General features: G+C 45.1%; 1 protein-coding gene across 5 annotated transcripts in view; it reads right to left on the reverse strand.

Moving 5' to 3' along the window:
• Window positions 1-509: 509 nt before the first annotated feature.
• rps6ka5 (ribosomal protein S6 kinase, polypeptide 5) overlaps window positions 510-20,314 on the reverse strand; it is a 38,309-nt gene continuing 18,504 nt past the window's right edge. For 2 of the 5 annotated variants that reach the window (XM_045718002.1, XM_014197852.2), the window contains 9 exons: window positions 17,476-17,637; window positions 14,120-14,251; window positions 13,655-13,788; window positions 12,686-12,779; window positions 10,911-11,081; window positions 6,868-7,059; window positions 3,020-3,179; window positions 2,339-2,505; window positions 510-2,058 (listed from right to left, as the gene is read on the reverse strand). In XM_045718002.1, coding sequence (XP_045573958.1) covers window positions 1,687-2,058; window positions 2,339-2,505; window positions 3,020-3,179; window positions 6,868-7,059; window positions 10,911-11,081; window positions 12,686-12,779; window positions 13,655-13,788; window positions 14,120-14,251; window positions 17,476-17,637 — 1,584 coding nt within the window. In that variant the 3' untranslated portion in view covers window positions 510-1,686. The remainder of the gene's footprint in view (window positions 2,059-2,338; window positions 2,506-3,019; window positions 3,180-6,867; window positions 7,060-10,910; window positions 11,082-12,685; window positions 12,780-13,654; window positions 13,789-14,119; window positions 14,252-17,475; window positions 17,638-20,314) is intronic. The other 3 variants (XM_014197862.2, XM_014197872.2, XM_045717998.1) reach the window with 3 other exon arrangements.

Here is a 20,314-nt window from a genome sequence, read left to right on the forward strand (position 1 = left end):
CAGAATGCTGTGGTAGCCATGCTGGTTAAGTGTGCCTTGAATTCTAAATAAATCACAGTGTCACGAGCAAAGCACCCCCACACCACCTCCTCCATGCTTCATGGTTGTAACCACACATGCAGAGATCTTCCGTTCACCTACTCTGCGTCCCACAAAGACACAGCGGTTGGAACCAAAAATCTCAAATTTGGACTCATCTGACCAAAGGACAGATTTCCACCGGTCTAAATGTTCATTGCTCGTGTTTGTTGGCCCAAGGAAGTCTTCTTCTTATTGGTGTCCTTTAGTTGTGGTCAAAGTTCTTGAAATTTTCCAGATTGACTGACCTTTATGTCTTAAAGTAATGATGGACTGTTGTTTCTCTTTGCTTATTTGAGCTGTTTTTTGCCATAATATGGACTTGGTCTTTCACCAAATAGGGCTATTAAGAAGGAAAGAAATTCCACAAATCAACTTTTAACAAGGCACACCTGTTAATTGAAATGCATTCCAGGTGACTACCTCATGAAGCTGGTTGAGAGAATGCCAAGAGTGTGCAAAGCTGTCAAAGGCAAAGGGTGGCTATTTGAAGAATCTCAAATATAAAATATATTTTGATTTTTGGAACACTTTTTTGGTTACTACATGATACCATATGTGTTATTTCATAGTTTTGATGTCGTCACTATTATTCTACAATGTAGAACATTGTCAAAATAAAGAAAAACACTTGAATGAGTAGGTGTTCTAAAACTTTCGACAAGAGACAGAGAGACAGACAGACGACAGACAGAGAATACACAGTTCTAGTCTGACACACAAGGGCAAGTGACAGCATCTAATGTAGAAAAGGCAGAGGTTTTTGGCACCTTCAAGGCAAGTTGATGTATATGAGGATCCTACCCTACTATTTGTAGTCCACAACAACACACCGACTAGGCCTGAAACATAACATCAACCTGCCATTGAAACGTTTTGCAATGAGGTGAAACTGGGTCTAGATCTCAGGTTGGTGGTCTGAACATATCTATCTATCATAAACAGTTGTGAACCATTAATAAGTTAACGTAAAAACAAGAAAGAATTTCGGTCTGCATTATTGTCATACATAAAATCCTGCAAAATGTGCTCTGCTTTAAAAACTAGAGGTTCATCCCAATGTGATAAGCTGCAGTACTTGTGGCTTAACGTTCCATTTTTAAAGTAACGCAGCACACCAGTATAAACCCCCCCCCCGAAGAAACACAACCAGGACGACCACTTACTTTTCCTGACAAACTAACAAACAAACAAAAAGACATGACTGAAACAGAGTTGTGGTTGTAGAGGGTTCTCTCTGCTGTCTAGCCCTGAATCCATAGGGCAGCCCTTTTCATTTGGCGTGTGTCTATTGCTAGCAATGACTGGGAGGTGGTTCCTGCTCCCGCTGCATGCTCAGTTTGGAGGCGTGCGTGCGCTGTCCATGCGTGTGACTGATTGACTGCGAGCTGCCATGGAAGGAGAGCAAGAGAACGATAGAGGGCTCTCCCTGCCAGCTGTCTTTCTGACGGCGCAGTCCTTCTCCCTGCCTTCTTCCCCCTCGCTCGCTCAGTGCATGTTTTGAGATCGACTGCATGTGACCGCACAGAAAGACTGACCTACAAATTCAGATTAGCGAATCAGCCTCGCTCAGGCTGATCCGCCTCTAATACACCGTCTGTCTCTCTCTCATTGTGAGAAGTGGAAGGCTGGAGGGTGCGGGTGTTCCGGGGCAAGGTCGCTGTCTGAGCCCAGGGCGAGGGGTGTCGTGACAGGGGTGGTGTTGGAGGGCTGGAGTGGAGGGTTGAAGTCTCCACCCGTCTTCACCTGGTGGGTCTGGGAGGAGGAGGAGTGGGTGTCCTGGTGGGATTGGGAGGAGGAGGAAGAGGAGTGGGTGTCCTGGTGGGTCTGGGAGGAGGAGGAAGAGGAGTGGGTACTCTCACCGGAGCTGCTCCTGGTCTCTGTGCTGGTGCTGGTCTTCTTCATCTTCCTCCTCTTGGCCAGCGGGGCCTTGTCCACCGTCTGCAGACGGAAACCCTCCCGCTTACACTTGTTGAACGCCTGGAGAAGCACAAACCAAGACCACAATAAAAACAACAACAAACATAAGAAATACAATTACAAACAAGACATGAACAATAGTAAACTACAATAAAACACACAAGGCTAAAACACATTCATAAAAACATGAACGGATTTATACCCGCCATCACCCCATCCCTTTTGGAAGAACTGAAACGGGGATATTGTCAAAAACTCTCCTTGCCTCCTCTAATACAAACCTGCAATTCACTCATCATGCCCCCCCCCTCCCCCTCCTGATTGAATGAATAAAGCTCACGTTGAAGGTAGCCTTGACGTAGGTGTGTACGGACACGGTGGTGGAGGAGCCCAGGATGTCTGGTGTCATCAGAGGGTTGGAGGAGAGCTGGCTGTCGTCTTGGAGCCAGGCGTTGTACCTCAGACCACACATCTTGATCCGCTTGTCAGGGTCCACAGTCAGCAGCTCTATAGGTACCACACCAACGATGGATATTACAAGCACTAATACTGTATGTCAACACAGCATCTCGGGGGGGGGGAACAGACCAGACCAGGTCTCTCCAACCATGTTCCAGGATAGCTATCCTCCTGTAGGTTCTCTCCGACCGCAGTTGGAACAAACCTGATTCAGCCATACGGATTCCGCTTATCAACCAGCTAACTGTTAGAATCAGGCGTGCTAAATAAGGGTTGGAGTGAAAAACCTACAGGGCGGTAGCTCTCCAGGAACAAGGTTGGAGAGCCCTGGACCAGACAGACACCTGGTGAACATTACAGACACCACCGCTGGTGAGCAGCAGCAGCAAAGACATGCTGAACTCTAGATGAGTTACACCTGCTTCCAGACGACACTAAGGTCGACTCACACATCAACTAATTTACTAATGTTTTCCCAACTTGTAGCAAAGCATTCCTGAAGTTGACGTCATATCACCCCCCCCGACCTTTCAACTCTCTCATCTCCACCTGCCATGCTCACCTTGTATAAGGTCCTTGGCCTGCTGCGAGACACTCCTCCAGGCCTCTCCCTCAAAGGAGAAGTCTCCTTGTTTAATCTTCTTCATGATCTCTTCAGCGCTGGTGTGGGTCAAACTCTTCCCCTGACACTGGAATGGCACCTGGCCCGACAGCATGGTGTACTGGAACATAATCATAATAAAATACATATATTCTAAACATAATAATCCATATTTTGGAATCCTACATGTGGCCTATATGATGAGGTTGTGTATACATGTTGGCTACGCATCTTTAAACTGTACCTGAGCTTATTAAGTCATGTACTGGGTGTACTCTCACTGGATCTAAGCCTGATTAAGGTTGGCCTGGTTTCTAATACCTCATTAAACAGACGTTTTGGCCGTGCATGCGTCTGTCTCTGGGGCGTCCGCTCAACGGCTTGCTATGCTTCCAGGGCACTCTGCTGTACTGAGCCTGGTCTGTCAGGAAGCGTCACATCACAGCTCTGTTCACACAGCCAGCACACTACTATACTCTACCCCCAGGGGCCAACGCAGAGAGAGAGCGAGGCAGAGAGAGAGAGAGAGAGCGAGGCAGAAAGAGAGCGAGGCAGAAAGAGAGCGAGAGAGAGCGAGGCAGAGAGAGAGCGAGAGAGAGCGAGGCAGAGAGAGAGAGAGAGAGAGCGAGAGAGAGCGAGGCAGAGAGCGAGAGAGAGAGAGAGCGAGAGAGAGCGAGAGAGAGAGAGAGCGAGAGAGAGCGAGAGAGAGAGCGAGAGAGAGAGCGAGAGAGAGAGCGAGAGAAAGCGAGAGAAAGCGAAGAGAGCGAGAGAAAGCGAGAAAGCGAAGAAAGCGAGAAGCGAAAGCGAAGAGAGCGAGAGAGAAAGCGAGAGAGCGAGAGAAAGCGAGAGAGAGCGAGAGAGAGCGAGAGAGAGCGAGAGCGAGAGAGCGAGAGAGAGAGCGAGAGAGAGCGAGGCAGAGAGAGAGAGCGAGAGAGAGCGAGGCAGAGAGAGAGAGAGAGAGAGCGAGGCAGAGAGAGAGAGAGAGAGAGAGCGAGGCAGAGAGAGAGAGAGAGAGAGCGAGGCAGAGAGAGAGAGAGAGAGAAGCGAGGCAGAGAGAGAGAGAGAGAGCGAGGCAGAGAGAGAGAGAGAGCGAGGCAGAGAGAGAGAGAGAGCGAGGCAGAGAGAGAGAGAGAGAGCGAGGCAGAGAGAGAGAGAGAGAGCGAGGCAGAGAGAGAGAGAGAGAGAGCGAGGCAGAGAGAGAGAGAGAGAGAGCGAGGCAGAGAGAGAGAGAGAGAGCGAGGCAGAGAGAGAGAGAGAGAGCGAGGCAGAGAGAGAGAGAGAGAGCGAGGCAGAGAGAGAGAGAGAGACGAGGCAGAGAGAGAGCGAGGCAGAGAGAGAGAGAGAGCGAGGCAGAGAGAGAGAGAGAGCGAGACAGAGAGAGAGAGAGAGCGAGGCAGAGAGAGAGAGAGAGCGAGGCAGAGAGAGAGAGAGAGCGAGGCAGAGAGAGAGAGAGAGCGAGGCAGAGAGAGAGAGCGAGGCAGAGAGAGAGAGCGAGGCAGAGAGAGAGAGCGAGGCAGAGAGAGAGCGAGGCAGAGAGAGAGAGCGAGGCAGAGAGAGAGAGCGAGGCAGAGAGAGAGAGCGAGGCAGAGAGAGAGAGCGAGGCAGAGAGAGAGAGCGAGGCAGAGGGAGAGAGCGAGGCAGAGGGAGAGCGAGGCAGCGAGAGAGCGAGGCAGAGGGAGAGCGAGGCAGAGAGAGAGCGAGAGAGGGGACTGAGGCTGCACGCTTGAGAGGACATGCAGAGAAATCGCTCTTCCTCCTCTCTACTCTTCCTCCTCTCTCTCTCTCACCCCTTGTCTCGCTCTCTTTCCTATCACTCTCTCTCTCGCCATCCATCCATCCATCCCTCCCTCCCTCACCCTCACTCACTCCACCTCCCTTCCTATTCTCTTCAGATGGCCATTGAATTACACTGACATTTCCGCTGGCAGGAAGCAATGCCACAGCCTCATGTGGCCACAGAAAAGTCGTAAAAGCTACAGTCTGCGATTAAAAAACAACAAAAAAACAGCTGAGGGATGGGGCTAGGGAAATGCAACCCTTCTCCAATTCATAAACACTGCTTTCCATGCAAAGGCTGACAGTCCGTGACATACAAGACATTGTTTAACCATCTTTTGACGCAACACATCATTTGTTTACATTCTTCTTGATTGTAAACAAAGGAGTAAGAAACCCTCATTTTGAGTTAGGATCAAAATTAACAAATGAAATGGCCTATGACCGGTCAAGAGATTTTTTGTCAACCTTGGTGAACATAACTCAAGAGAAAATAGATCTCACTTGCGGCGTTCCACAAGGTTCGATTTTGGGTCCGGTACGGTTCAGTTTACAAATGTTACCCCTTGGTTGCGTTATCACAAAGCACGGCATTGATTTTCACTGCTACGTAGACGATACACAACTTTACACTTGTGTCACCAGAGGATTTTTAGCACCACAAATAAATTACACTGTATTATTGATTTAAACACTTGGATGGCTCACAACTTCCTCCAGCTAAATCAAAACAAGACAGAGGTACTTATTGTTGGAGCCAAAGCACAGAATCTAGCCACACATTTGAATTCACGGGCAATAAAGATAAAACACCAGGTTAAAAAAAAACCTAGGTGTCATTTTAGATTCTGAACTCAATTTCAAAACACACATTAGGAATGTGACCAAAACACATTTTTTCCCCACTTGAGGAACATAGAAACGGCTGCGCCTTGGCAATCTCAGGCTGATACAGAGGGACTCATTATTACAAGGCGGCTTGACTACTGTAATGCTCTCCTGTCTGGTCTTCCCAAGAATGCCATTGGTCAACTGAAAAACATACAGAATAACACAACACGGGTACTGACCAAGACCAGACAGAGAACACACATTACACCGGTTTTAAAAAAAGGTCTCTGCACTGGAGTTTTAGAATACATTTGAAGATTCTTCTATTGGTTTGTAAATCAATCCACGTTTGTGCACCCCAATACATTTCAGACATGCCTTTAAGTTATGTACCCAGTAGGTCCCTCAGGTCCTCTGGCACTGGCCTTTTAACTATCCCAAAGCTTAGGACCAGGAGGCATGGGGAGAGGCAGCCTTTAGTTACTATGCCCCCAGCCTCTGGAATAGCCTGCCAGAGAACCTGAGGCAGGCCGAATCAGTGGACATAATTAAGAGATCTTAAAACACATGTTTAGCTTTGCTTTTCCTTAGGGTGCATTTTTTTAAAATTATTCTTTAGTTTATCCACTTATGTTTGTTTGTTGTGTAGTAAAAATGTATGTTTTTATTTTATTTATTTTTTTACTTCTGTTTTTCCCTGTGAAGCGCATTGCGTTGCGTTCATGTCTGAAATGAAATAAAGGGAACGCTAAGTGCTGCTGGTAGATCTTCGTTTAGTGGTGAATATTGATGTGTGTCTGCAGCACAGCACAATACACCACCGGACACAACAGAACAGCAGCATGTTAGCTGTACTGAATAAAACATAGAGATGGGTATCAGACAGGCCCTAACCACGTAACACAGGAAACAGAAAACACCGGAACAGCTTCCCCTGTGAATGGCCTTGACAAAACTCCAACATAAAACTGCTGAATCAAGCTAGAATGTGTGTAGCCGTATCAAATCAATTAAATACCAGATCTAGCAGAAGTGCAGCTATTGGCACAGATAGAGGCTCAGGTTGGATTTGGAACACCCCGACATCCTTCTCAAAACCCAAATCGGAGGAGACGTTCTAAGGGAAGAAACCTTGGATCTTCTCCTCCAATGTATTTTAAGTGTATAAGGATTCACACCTTCTCCGTACCACCTCCACTCACCAGGATGACGCCCAGGCTCCAGAGGTCACATGACTCGTCGTAGCCGTCGTATTTGAGGATCTCCGGCGCGGCGTAGGCCAGGGTGAAACACGGCGTCTTCAGCAGCTGGTTGTCTGGGGGCTTCAGCCGGGCGAACCCAAAGTCTATGATCTTTATCTCCGAGTTCTCGCTCTCATCTGTGAACAGCAAGTTCTGAACAGGGTTTCAAGAGAGAAACACGTTTTCCGTTATTTCTCCAGAGTCTATTTGAATGCATCATTGCAATCTCAATGGCACACCCGTTACCATTTCTAGTCCATTAATGACAGGAAGGATGAGATGCATCACTTTTAAAAAGTGCCAGCTTCAGTTCTATTTGGCCAGATGGAGAAAATAGACGTAAAAAAAAAAAAAGATATCATGCTTCATTCAAGCCTTTGATCGTTATTCTCTATTCATATGCAATTAACATGTACAGCACATTTGGAAAGTATTCAGTCCCTTTCCTTTTCTCCACGTCTCGTTACAGCCTTATTCCAACATGGATTAAATAAGCATTTCTAAATCTACACACAATACCCCATAATAACAAAGCAAAAACAGGTAATTTTGTTATGCAAATGTATTACAAATAAAAAAACAGAAATACCTTATTTACATAAGTATTCAGACCCTTTGCTATGAGACACGAAATGGAGCTCAGGTGTATCCCGTTTCCATTGATCATCCTTGATGTTTCTACAACTTGGGAGTCCACCTGTGGTAAATTCAATTGATTTGGAAAGGCACACACACCTGTCTATATAATGTCCCACACTTGACAGCGCATGTCAGAGCAAAAACCAAGCCATGAATTCGAAGGAATTGTCCTTAGAGCTCCGAGAAAGGATTGTGTTGAGGAACAGATCTGGGGAAGGGCAGCCCAGCCAAACTGAGCAATCTGGGGAGAAGGGCCTTGGTCAGGGAGGTGACCAAGAACCCGATGGTCAATCTGTGGAGATGGGAGAACCTTTCAGAAGGACAACCATCTCTGCAGCACTCCACCAATCAGGCCTTTATGGTAGAGTGGCCAGACGGAAGCCATTACTCAGTAAAAAAACACATGACTGCCCGCTTGGAGCTTGCTAAAACGCACCTAAAGGACTCTCAGACCATGATAAACAAGATTCTCTGGTCTGATGAAACCATGATTGAACTCTTTGGTGGCCTGAATGCCAAGCGTCACGTCTGGAGGAAACCTGGCCCCATCCCTACAGTGAAGCATGGTGGTGGTGGCAGCATCATGCTGTGGAGATGTTTTTCAGGGACTGGGAGACTAGTCAGGGTTGAGGGCAAGATGAACAGAGCAAAGTACAGAGAGATCCTTGATGAAGACCTGCTCCAGAGCACTCAGGGCCTCGGACTGGGGCGAAGGTTCACCTTCCAACAGAACAACGACCCTAAGCACACAGCCAAGACAACACAGGAGTGGCTTCAGGACAAGTCTCTGAATGTCCTTGAGTGGCCCAGCCAGAGCCCGGACTTGAACCCAATCGAACATCTCTGGCGAGACCTGAAAATAGCTGTGCAGCGACGCTCCCCATCCAACCTGACAGAGCTTGAGAGAATCTGCAGAGAAGAACGGGAGAAACTCCCCAAATACAGGTGTGCCAAGTTTGTAGCGTCATACCTAAGAAGACTCAAGGCTGTAATCGCTGCCAAAGGTGCTTTAACAAAGTACTGAGTAAAGGGTCTGAATATTGATGTAAAAGTTGTTTTTTATTCGTAATAAAGTCTAAAAACCTGTTTTTGCCTTGTCATTATGAGGTATTGTGTGTAGATTGAGGCAGGTGAAAAAAACGTAAGGCTGTAACGTAACAAAATGTGGAAAAAGTCAAGGGGTCTGAATACTTTCTGAATGCACTGTATATAGCTAGACCATACATACAGATCATCAGGAAAAGTTGGGAGTGTCCCTCAAGTTCTTTACTTCCAGGGGTTCAACAGCCTGATCCCAGATCTGTTTGCACAGTATAGCCAGCCCATAAAGATAATAAACTCAGCAAAAAAAAATAATCATCCCCTTTTCAGGACCCTGTCTTTCAAAGATAATTCGTAAAAATCCAAATAACTTCACAGATCTTCATTGTAAAGGGTTTAAACACCGTTTCCCATGCTTGTTCAATGAACCATAAACAATTAATGAACATGCACCTGTGGAAAGCTCATTAAGACACTAACAGCTTACAGACGGTAGGCAATTAAGGTCACAGTTATGAAAACTTAGGACATTAAAGAGGCCTTTCTACGTACTCTGAAAAACACCAAAAGAAAGATGCCCAGGGTCCCTGCTCATCTGGGTGAACGTGCCTTAGGCATGCTGCAAGGAGGCATGAGGACTGCAGATGTGGCCAGGAAAATAAATTGCAACGTCCGTACTGTGAGACGCCTAAGACAGCGCTACAGGGAGACAGGACGGACAGCTGATCATCCTTGCAGTGGCAGATCACGTGTAACACCACCTGCACAGGATCGGTACATCCGAACAGTTACACCAGGAACGCACAATCCCTCCATCAGTGCTCAGACTGTCCGCAATAGGCTGAGAGAGGCTGGACTGAGGGCTTGTAGGCCAGTTGTAAGGCAGGTCCTCACCAGACATCACCGGCATCAACGTCGCCTATGGGCACAAACCCACCATCGCTGGACCAGACAGGACTGGCAAAAGGTCACTGACGAGTTGCGGTTTTGTCTCACCAGGGGTGATGGTCGGATTCGTGTTTATCGTCGAAGAATGAGCACCGAGGCCTGTACTCTGGAACGGGATCGATTTGGAGGGTCCGTCATGGTTTGGGGCGGTGTGTCAAAGCATCATCGGACTGAGCTTGTTGTCATTGTAGGCAATCTCAACGCTGTGCGTTACAGGGAAGACATCCTCCTCCATCATGTGGTACCCTTCCTGCAGGCTCATCCTGACATGACCCTCCAGCATGACAATGGCCAGCGAAGAGCCCGGATCTCAATCCCATTGAGCACGTCTGAGACCTGTTGGATCGGAGGGTGCGGGCTAGGGCCATTCCCCCCAGAAATGTCCGGGAACTTGCAGGTGCCTTGGTGGAAGAGTGGGGTAACATCTCACAACAAGAACTGGCAAATCTGGTGCAGTCCATGAGGAGATGCACTGCAGTACTTAATGCAGCTGGTGGCCACACCAGAAACAGACTTACTTTTGACCCCCCACCTTTGTTCAGGGACCATTCCATGTCTGTTAGTCACATGTCTGTGGAACTTGTTCAGTTTATGTCTCAGTTGTTGGAATCTTGTTACGTTCATACAAATATTTACACATGTTAAGTTTGCTGAAAATAAACGCAGTTGACAGTGAGAGGACGTTTCTTTTTTTGCTGAGTTTATATGCCATTTAGCAGATGCATTCGTCCAACGCAACTAAACTCATGCATACAGTTTACGTACAGGTGGTCGGTGGAATCAAACCCACTATCCTGGTGTAGCAAGAGTCATGCTCTATGAGCTACAGAGGACCACAGGTCAGGGGGCAGCCTAGGAGGTTGAGTACTACCAATGACAGCGTGTATAAATGGAGAAAGCCATCGATTACTTGACACCCTTCATTCCTACGTGAAGACTCAGTAGCGCATTGAAGCCAAATGAAGTCAGTTAAGATGGCGTCTCATGGAGACGTAACATGCGCAGTTTGAGCTACTCCAGGAAGTGATGTTACAGGCTAGCTCAGTTATGCCCCCTCAGTGAGTAAGTCAAGTTGAAGGCCGACCAGGGTGCTGCAGGCCGCCATTAGCAACTAAAATATCCTTATAACTTCTTCAGTGTGCGATTTTCAAATAACCGGTTCAAGGACATACATCTGGTTTATTAGAAGCAATTAATGGTAACATGATTGTCTTCAAATTTGTATTGTATTTACACAAAGATTGGCCACAAAGATTTTTTCCATTCCCTATAATGGGGGATCCCGTTTTCCGCTAACAATGCCTTCAGTCCCGCTGTCGGCTTTGAACTTCCGTAGCTTCAATGAGAGGGGGCAGTCATTCTCTCAATAGTAGTACCTCTGGCTTGAGGTCCCTGTGCACCACTCCTACATCGTGCATGTGGCTGACGGCTGACACCAGTCTCCTCATGATGCGGCTGGCCTCCGTCTCACTGAAGTGCTGCTTCCTCCGGATCCTCTCCAGCAGCTCCCCACCACGCAGCAGCTCCAACACCAGGTACGTATGCAGCTGGAGGGGAGAAAGAGAGAGACACAGCAAGTTACACACACACAATTATCCATAGGGTCTCCAGAGAGCCTTACAGTCATGTCGACCAACTATTCATAGTTCCTATAGGAATGTAAATATCCCTATAAAAGTGTGTTTTGTAACTTAAAGAAAGATTGAGGTGATTCGAGGTAGGAAACGTCATGCTGTGATCGATTGCTCTGAGCCAAGGCGGCGGTTATACAACAGTGGAAATTGTTTGGAGAATTCAAAAACGGTAGAAACCCTGAATCCACATTTCTATTTTGTATGAAACATGTCCTAATAAACAATACAGCTCTCACGGTGATGGAGAGATGAAACCGGAACAGAGTGGCTGAAGTGAAAGGACCCCGATAAAGAGGCTAGAGAATAATGTACCTGCGTCTGTCTGGCACTGCAGCCGGGTAGAGTAGGCTTTCTCATTAGTGCTCGAACAGGGGAACAAAGACCGAGAGAGGGAAGGGGCGGGGGAGGTGGCCTGCATCCCAATTCTCCACCCTTGTCCCAAAGTACGCACTTGGACACCATTGGCTATGTCCCAATTCTCCATGCAGGTGGTATGTGTCCCAATTGACAGGGAGTGTGCAAGTGCACACTTTGGGAGAAAGGTGTAGAATTGGAACGCAGAATGGTAGAGGGGAGCCGCAGCAAGGCGGCTCTGCTTTGATCTAGTTAACAGCCCTCGGTCTGCCTGAATTCTAAATGGCTCCCTTTATAGTGCACTACTTTTGACCAGGGCTCCTATAGTGGACCAGGGCTGTGGTCAAAAGTAGTGTACTTTAAAAAGGAAATGTGGTGCCATTTAGGCCCAGCCCTCTCTGAGGTACAGTACAGTAACAACCCAGCAGAGCTCATCAGAGCTACAATGCTGCTCCTAGGCCTGAAGGGCCCCAGATAATGAACATGGCCAATATCAGCCACACACACACTTGTTTGACCCAATTTGGAGAATTTTTTTTTTTTTCTCTCATCAAGCTCAAATCCTTCATGAGATCTAAAGGCCCACATACAGACCTGAAATATGTTCCATGTAGGTTTAATTCATCTATACCTATAGTGGATGTGCCCATATCTGGCGCAGCTGCTGTACGGCAGTAAAATACAGTATATACAATCTGAAATATGGGGGCATAGTGTAGTGTTTATTATAGGACGATATGAAGGAGAGAAGAGGGAGATGGAGAATGTCCCAGGAGGAATCTAGCTTCCACATTCATCTGCTCTGTTCCACTTCTGACTTAATAAGGCCGTCTGCCGTTAGTCTCGTCTTACGATCACTAGTTCGGTTAGAAAATGGCCATTTCTGAAGATGGGCTTTTACCGGCAATGCTTGTGATATCAGGTCTCTCTTGTAAAATCGATTTTATCTCAATGAGAAGAAACTGTAATAAATTAAAGTTCAATGAAATTACGTGGTCGTTTTGCCAACTTCAGTGAATCCAGCGAGTGTCTGCCGAATGACTGAAATATAATGTAATGCAATGTTTCCACTGACTCTATAGCACGCACTTCTAACCAGAATAGCAAAGACAGCAAAGATAACAGGCGCTTCTTACAAAATAGTTTTTTTTATTTAACCTTACCTGGTCATGGTATACCTCATGAGTCTTGACGATGTTGGGGTGGCCGTCGCAGAGTTTCAGAGCCGCAATCTCTTTCTGTGTCTGGGCCTCCATCCTTGAGGGGACATAGAAGAGACCAGACGCAAAGTGTCATCAGAAGGGGTCACCTGTCACACAGTGTCACCCTCGTAAGTTCAGTGTCACCACTGAAGCCTATTCCTGTCAGGGAAGTGTTGGCACACTTCATCTTCCAGCAGCCAACAGGTGCAGAGCAGTCTCCTGCAAGGTCTGGTGGCCTGGAATTTACATCACATCCAGTGAGACCAAACAAATTGAATTAAAATGTTTAACGGATGTCGCGCTACATTCTTCTCCAAAATAATCGTTTTATTTCAAAATCAGCAAAATTGAAAAGTTGCACTGAAAAAAATGGCACAATAATACATTTTTGAACTTGTATAGCGCTTTTCAAAGAATCTCAAAATCGTATAAAAAGTAAAACCATTCAAAAAAATAAAAATAAATGATGGCGATTCAAAGTCGGCTTGGGATGAAACTGAGGCAGTTTGGGCTGGAAAGGCAGTGTACATGTATGTTCAGTGGAAGGGCATCAATGGGATATTATAGCAAAAAGTAATGTCCTCAAGTTTCCAGTAAAGTGACATAACTTCCTCTTGGATTATGGCTCAACTATGCCTCTTTTAGCCTCCCTAAGAGGCAAAAATCTCATGATTAGGTCGCTAGTTGTTAAACTAAAGTTGGATGTAGTATTTGAACAACGAGGTTCTACTTTTTTCTTCTTCTTTAAAAAAATGTAATACTACAACGTCTTATCTAGTTAGCTAGCCAACTCCCAATAAACACACATCAGTGAACTCCGGGCAGGGCCGGTCTGATCCTGGTACAGTTTGTCATGACAATCACAATAGTGTATGAGCTGGCCATACAGCACAAACAGATCTGGGACCAGGCTAGCCTATGGCACAGTACCTCTTGCTGACGATTTTCACAGCGTACTTCTGGCCAGTCTTCTTGTGGGTGCACTGCCTACAGATGGAGAAGCTGCCCTCGCCCAGAGCATTGTCCTTCAGGTCCATCTCATAGTTCATATAGAACGGAGAGTCCTAAAGAGAAGATTGTCTTACCAAATCACAAAGAACGCTGTTTTCACAACACCATTATCGGTTGCTAATTAGTCAACGCCACACCTGAGCCAAAGGTGAAACTGAAAATAGAATTTAAAAAAATACAGTAGCTAAATTATTCACTACTGGAAGGACTGAAACCTGAAAAGACGAATGCAAAAACCTCATACCTGAAAGTAAGCGTTGCTCTAGGGAGAAAACTCCTCTTTCTTAGTGGCTGCAGCTAAGCTATTAAGCTAAGTGTGTTCAGGTGGAGGGAATAAATACAACCCTATCCACCTAACTGTACTACACACAGACAGGGGTGTACCTTCATCATGGCGCTGCGGGCCACAGCAGCAGACCCCGGCCTCTGCGACTCTGATCCTCCACACAGCTGGAGTGTGTCGTCCATTACAGCGTTCCACTTGAACAGGATGGAGGGGGCCATGAACGAGTAGCCCTGTAACCAGGACAGAGACAGAGAGAGACAGAGAGAGGGGGTATTACATGAAGCATAAATGTGAAGCGAGAGGTGGCCATGAACAAGTACAAAAGGACACATATAACAAGAGGGGGGTTTAATATAAGGTCATATGAAGCACAGGAAAGAGAACGGTATACCCTTCAGATTATAGAGCTTACCCGAGACGTCCATTTCAGCATCGTTGCAGCAACAATGGTGGATGTGAAAGAAGGCCATCGACACCAAAGTAGACTAGGTTGTGTTCAACTCTGAATTTCAAAACTTTGTTTTTCATTTTACTGAAAAGACACGCAGCGTTTATTTCACTCAATAACTACATTATAACCTGTCAATCCTGTAACAACTGTGGCGTGAGCATGACAATGGCTGCCATTCATCGGTGGTCCACCTGCGCTCATTGTTAGAACTGTCATCTATGATGGGATTGGGATGTGATGCCTGGTTCCAGCTATGAAGGGCCCAGAGCTAGCTAGCACACACACACACACACACACACACACACACACACAGCTGCGTGGAATGCATGCAGAGTAAGAGCTATGGATGGACAGATGGATGGATGAATGGGGATGGATGCATGAGAATACCCTAATTGCCAGGCATCAATATCTGATTGCGCTGCTGTGAAATTACATCTCGTCGGGGCTCTAATGCAATTTAATTTTGTTTTGTGAGGCGAGGCGGGAGAGCAGACCCCAGAGTTAAAAGTTGTGATAGCAGCAGTTCTCTCTAACGCAATTTCTCAGGCCTGGCTTCAAATTATAAAGACTAGCCCACAAATTCTAGTATTATGTGAAATTCGGGCTGCGTGCATGAAATAAAACAAGCCAAGATGAAGTTGGCAATCATAGGTTTAAGGCGTAATTGAGGCAGACATGGTGATTCTCTGGAACCGTAACCTTTTATTCCAGCAGAGAAAAAGAGAGAAGCCCTTATAATGGGCCTATTGATCAGCCAGGCTCGAGGAGCCAGAAGGCATGGCAATCACAGCTGAGATTTTGCTCAATAGCCTACATCAATCAGACACTCAACCAAAAGCTGGCATACAGCTGTATTCACAAAGTGTCTCAGTGTAGGAGTGCAGATCTAGGATCAGGTCTCTCCGTCCATATAATTATGATCTAAAAAGGCAAAAATGGATCCTCGATCTGCACTCATGCTCTGAGATGCTTTATGAATAGGGGCTCTGGGACACATTATGGTTGAAAACTATAGCATAAATAGTCCTTCACATCTGTCAGGTCCATCAGAACTGCATATGACTATAATTATACGCCTTAAATGAAAAGCCCTTTAGTCAATTTGAATACCAATGTACACACAGACGGGCAGGCACTGACTAAAGAAAGCTATTGAGGATTTTCTAAACAACGTCAATAGCTGAGGAGTCAAATCCATACAGTACCAGTCAAAAGTATGGACACACCTACTCATTCAAGGGTTTTTATTTTTACATTGTTGAATAATAGTGAATACATCAACACTATGAAATAACACATATGGAATCATGTAGTAACCCAAAAAAGTGCTAAACAAAATATATTTATATTCTTCAAAGTAGCCACCCTTTGTCTTGACAGCTTTGCACAATCTTGGTATTCTCTCAACCAGCTTCACCTGGAATGCTTTTCCAACAGTCTTGAAGGAGTTTCCACATAAGCTGAGCACTTGTTGGCTGCTTTTCCTTCACTCTGCGGTCCAACTCATCCCAAACCATCTCAATTGGGTTGAGGTCAGGTGATTGTGGAGGCCAGGTCACCTGATGCAGCATGCCATCACCCTCCTTCTTGGTAATATAGCCCTTACACAGCCTGGAGGTGTGTAGGGTCATTGTCCTGTTGAAACACAAATGATAGTCCCACTAAGCGCAAACCATATGGGATGGCGTATCGCTGCGGAAGCCATGCTGGTTAAGTGTGCCTTGAATTCTAAATATAATCACTGACAGTGTCACCAACAAAGCACCGTCACACCTCCTCCTCCATGCTTCATGGTTGTAACCACACATGCAGAGATCATCTGTTCACCTACTCTGTGTCTCACCAAGACACGGTGGTTGGAACCAAAAATCTCAAATTTGGACTCATCTGATCAAAGGACAGATTTCCACCAGTCTAATGTCCATTGCTCATGTTTCTTGGCCCAAGCAAGTCTCTTCTTATTATTGGTGTCCCTTAGTAGTGGTTTCTTTGCAGCAATTCGATCATGAAGGCCTGATTCACGCGGTCCCCTCTGAACAGTTGATGTTGAGATGTGTCTGTTACTTGAACTCTGAAGCATTTATTTGGGCCACAATTTCTGAGGCTGGTAACTCTAATGAACTTATCCTCTGCAGCAGAGGTAACTCTGGGTCTTCCTCATGAGAGCCAGTTTCATCATAGCACTTGATGGTTTTTGCGACTGCACTTGAAGAAACTTTCAAAGTTCTTGAAATTTTCCAGATTGACTGACCTTTATGTCTTAAAGTAATGATGGACTGTTGTTTCTCTTTGCTTATTTGAGCTGTTCTTGCCATAATATGGACTTGGTCTTTTACCAAACAGGGCCATCTTCTGTATACCACCCCTACCTTGTCACAACACAACTGATTAGCTCAAACACATTAAGAAAATAAATTCCACAAAATAACTTAACAAGGCACACCTGTTAATTGAAATGCATTCCAGCTGACTACCTCGTGAATCTGGTTGAGAGAATGCCAAGAGTGTGCAAAGCTGTCACCAAGGCAAAGGGTGGCTACTTTGAAAAATCTCAAATATATTTTGATTTGTCAAACACTTATTTGGTTACTAGATGATTCCATATGTGTTATTTCATAGTTTTGATACCTTCACTATTATCCTACAATGTAGAAAATAGTAAAATAAAGAAAAACCCTGGAAACTTTTGACTGGTACTGTACGTACAAACAGCGTCATCTGTGACACCATCTACCACACGTCAAGAGTTTACAATGAATGTAAACAAAATAATGTTGAAGTTTAACTAAATTAAACACCATTTGACAATTTGGGCAAGGCATTTTAACACAGACCGACTGTTTTAAGAAGCATAATCAACCACTTCCCATCCCATCTGAAAGATGCATTGTCAAAAACCTCTGACCAACCAGAGAAGTTAAGGTCACAGTTCTGAGGCAGAGCTGCAGGGGAGTAGGTGGGGTCCATCACACACACATACAGAGACACACAGTGACACACCTGAAAGATGCGGTCACAGTTCTGAGGCAGAGCTGCAGGGGAGTAGGTGGGGTCCATTTCAGTGAACTCCTCCGCAAAGTTGCTGACATCTAGCTCATCCCTGATCACCGGCTTGAACGGGGCAGGCACCCTCTTAGCAGCTAAGTCCTCCCAGTTAATCTTCTAAAATATTGAGGAGATGAAGCACAACAAAAAGCTTTAGTCAGCAACCATTTCTACTCTAAGACCATTTTATCAACACAAGGCAAATAAAGTGTCTTCAGAAAGTATTCATCCCCTTTTTCCACATTCTGTTATGCAACAGACTAAATTTAAAATGGATTAAATTTAGTTTTTTGGGCACTGGCCTACACATTATACCCCATAATGTTAAAGTGGAATGATGTCATTTTTAAAATAAATTAATTGAAAATGAAAAGCTGAAATGTCTTGAGTCAAGTATTCAACCCCTTTCTTATGGCAGAACTGTGCTTAACAAGTCACATAACTTGAATGGAATAATAGTGTTTGACATGACTTTTGAATGACTACCTCTCTCTACCCCACACGTACAGATCATTGTAAGGTCCCTCATTCGAGCAGTGAATTTCAAACACAGATTCAACCACAAAGACCAGGGAGGTGTTCCAATGCCTCGCAAAGGGCACCCATTGGTAGACATTGAATATCCCTTTGAGCGTGGTGAAGTTATTAATTACACTTCGGATGGTGTATCAATACACCCAGTCACTACAAAGATACAGGGGTCCTTCCAGACTCAGCTGTCGGAGAAGAAAGAAACCGCTCAGGGATTTCACCATGAGGCCAATGGTGACTTTAAAAAACAGTTTCAGAGTTTAACGGCTGAAATAGGAGAAAACTGAGTATGGATGAACATTGTAGTTATTACTACACAATACTAACCTAATTCACAGTGAAAAGAAGGAAGCCTGTACAGAATAAAAAATATTCCAAAACATGCATCCTGTTTGCAACAAGGCACTAAAGTAAGTGTAAAAAAATGTGGCAAAGCCATTTATGTCCTGAATACAAAGTGTTGTTATGTTAGGGGCAAATCCAATACACAGTAACACTCCATATTTTCAAGCATAGTGGTGTTATGGGTATGCTTGTAATCGTTAAGGACTGGAGAGTTTTGGATAAAAAAGAGAAACGGAATGGAGCTAAGCGCAGGCAAAATCCTAGAGGAAAACCTGGTTCAGTCTGCTTTCTACCAGACACCGATGAATTCACCTTTCAGCAGGACAATAACCTAAAACAAGGACAAATCAAAACTCGAGTTGCTTACCAAGACGACAGTGAATGTTCCTGAGTGGCTGAAAATCGATGGAAAGACCTGAAAACGGTTGTCTAGCAAAGATCAACAACCAATTTGACAGAGCTTGAAGAATTTTGAAAATAATAAATGGGCAAATGTTGCACTATCTGGGTGTGGAAAGCTCTTAAAGACTTACCCAGAAAGACACTCAGCTGTAATCACTGCCAAAGGTGATTCTAACATGTACTGTCTCAGGGGGTTGAATACTTATCTAATCAAGATACTCAGTGTACAAAACATTAGGAACACAATCCTAATATTGAGTTGCACCCCTTTTTGCCCTCAGAACAGTCTTAATTTCCTCGGGGCATGTACTCGACAAGGTGTCGAAAGCGTTCCACAGGGATGCTGGCCCATGTCCACTCCAACGGTTCTGTCAGTTGTGTCAAGTTGGCTGGTAGTAGATCTGTACTCCGAATACCTCGTTCCATCTCATCCAACAGATGCTAAAATTGGATTGAGATCTCGTAACTGGGCAGGCCACTACAGTAAGCTGAATTCACTGTCATGTTCGTGGAACCATTCCTGGACAATCCTAGCCTTGTGTCATGGGGCATAGAGTACTACAGTATGAGTCATAATACCCTTAAAACCTAGTGAAATGGTTCCAATTGTTGTTAATATTCTTTTTTCCCCATAGGGGATTTTAGAAACACTTAACATAAGGGCTGTGTTTCGTGTAGGCTTACCCTGGTGTGACGTTTTGATAACCGTGTAACTCTCAGACAAGGTGACTTTTATCAATATATTCGCCTGCATTTACCCTCCAAAAATGATATACTAATTAGCTCCTAACGTGACCGAAAACTTCAAATGGCATGATGATCTGGACGAGACTGCCAAATCAAGGCAAAGGTAATAATCTCTGGATGAACAATTTAATGTTAGCTAAATGTAGTAATGAATAAATTGGCAAAATGTCTTAAATTGAGAATTCTGTGAAATGTCTTGTGCAAGTTGTAAAAATTGACACAATACCTGTTAGCAAAGGGGTCTGCTAGATATGACATCCAGGATCTTGCAGGGATTGGTCATTTTGCATGTCTACTTTGATGGTATTTAGCATTTTAGAATCTGAGAGTAAATAGACCCGCATATATTGATGAAACTCACCTTGTCAGAGAGATTGACAGTTATCAAAACGTCACGCTAGGGTAAGCCTACAGGAAACACTTATTTGGAGTGTTTCTAAAATCCCCTACGGGAAAAACGAATGGTAGAAAAACAATTAGAATAATTTCCCTGTTAGACCGCTAGGTTTTATGGGTATTATGACACCTCCACTGTGGGTCTCTATTATCCTGCTGAAAAAAATCTATTCGCAGATGGATACAATGCCACCATGAAAGGATGCACCTAATTGGCAATGATGTTCAGATATTCTGTAGCATTCAAAAGGCTGGGCCTCTTGATAAAAGTGGAGCAATGTGTGCCATGAAAACACACCCCACACCACCAGCCTGCAATGTTGAGATGAGGCATGATGGATGGATGTACTCATGTGGTTCTCTCCATACCCTA

The sequence above is a fragment of the Salmo salar genome, chromosome ssa01 (assembly GCF_905237065.1).
Source record: "Salmo salar chromosome ssa01, Ssal_v3.1, whole genome shotgun sequence".
NCBI classification, from domain to species: Eukaryota; Metazoa; Chordata; class Actinopteri; order Salmoniformes; family Salmonidae; genus Salmo; species Salmo salar.